At 30.7% G+C, this 1140-nt stretch overlaps 1 protein-coding gene across 4 annotated transcripts in view; it reads left to right on the top strand.

The window, feature by feature from the left end:
* Positions 1-1140, top strand: part of LOC119593735 (casein kinase I-like) — a 47875-nt gene that overhangs the window by 40764 nt on the left and 5971 nt on the right. For all 4 annotated transcript variants that reach the window (XM_037942745.1, XM_037942748.1, XM_037942744.1 and 1 more), the window contains exon 5: positions 366-594. In XM_037942745.1, the coding sequence (XP_037798673.1) occupies positions 366-594 (229 nt within the window). The remainder of the gene's footprint in view (positions 1-365; positions 595-1140) is intronic.

Raw genomic sequence — 1140 nt, forward strand, 5'->3', positions numbered from 1 at the left:
GAGGTACTGCATGTTACCTGAATAGGATTTTTTTGTCAGAGGTTTTTCAAGTATTTTCTTTGTATTTGGTTTTGTAACACAATCATTGCAATCATGGTAGCATCATTTGTCTATTAAAATGTGTGGTAAATGGAATTTATAGCTATTTGTGAAAGTTGGTGTTTGTTTTAAAGGTGTTTCAGCATAATGTCTACATTTAGATTACTGTGACATGCTGATATTAACTGGTATTATTTAGTGAAATTATTAACTATTTTTTTGGCTTGCATTGCCTTTTTAAAGAGAACATTTTTTACTAGACATGTTATTCAAATAAAAATAGATTTATTTCTGTTGATCAGCAATTTTTTGTTGCATTCTTTCAGATAACAAGGATAGAATACATCCATAGCAAGAATTTCATCCACCGAGACATAAAGCCAGACAACTTTCTAATGGGCTTGGGCAAGAAGGGGAACCTTGTTTATATCATAGATTTTGGACTAGCAAAAAAGTACAGAGATTCACGCACACATCAACACATACCATATCGGGAAAACAAAAATTTAACTGGCACAGCTCGGTATGCCTCAGTCAACACTCACCTTGGAATTGGTAAGTACTTCAGTAATGCATTGCAGAATACATAAATTATGTATTAGGAGACATATTTGGAGGTAAAATCTCAATAATTCAAAATATGGCTGTATCAACCACTGGTAAATCTATTATTTTATTGAGACAAGCAGATCCTTGTAATAGGTCAACTTCTTTATTTGAACTACTGTTTAAAAAAGTACTTTTTATGGCTTATCATTACTATTGAAGCTTTCATGTGTAGTTTTGTTTGCATAGTAGTAGGGTTACTTTTTAAGCTTATTCAGATTTCTCTTAAACCTTTTTTTATCAGATTTAAGTAATAGTTTTCCCTATGTTTGCATTTAGCCCTGTTTGGTAAAGACTGGGCATTGGTTGTATGCATTCAGTTTACAAAAATTATGAAAAGGAAAGGTATGGAGCATAGTAACCTTTTCTTATTTCTTTTCTGGAAAAAAAAAGCAGTATTGTAAATTTTAGTTTTACCATTCATTTTTTTTAAATTTCTGGCAAAAACATTAAATTTGTGAAATTCATGTATAAATTTTCATTGAAAGGGTCATA

Source organism: Penaeus monodon, chromosome 32 (genome assembly GCF_015228065.2).
Source record: "Penaeus monodon isolate SGIC_2016 chromosome 32, NSTDA_Pmon_1, whole genome shotgun sequence".
Classification (NCBI taxonomy): Eukaryota; Metazoa; Arthropoda; class Malacostraca; order Decapoda; family Penaeidae; genus Penaeus; species Penaeus monodon.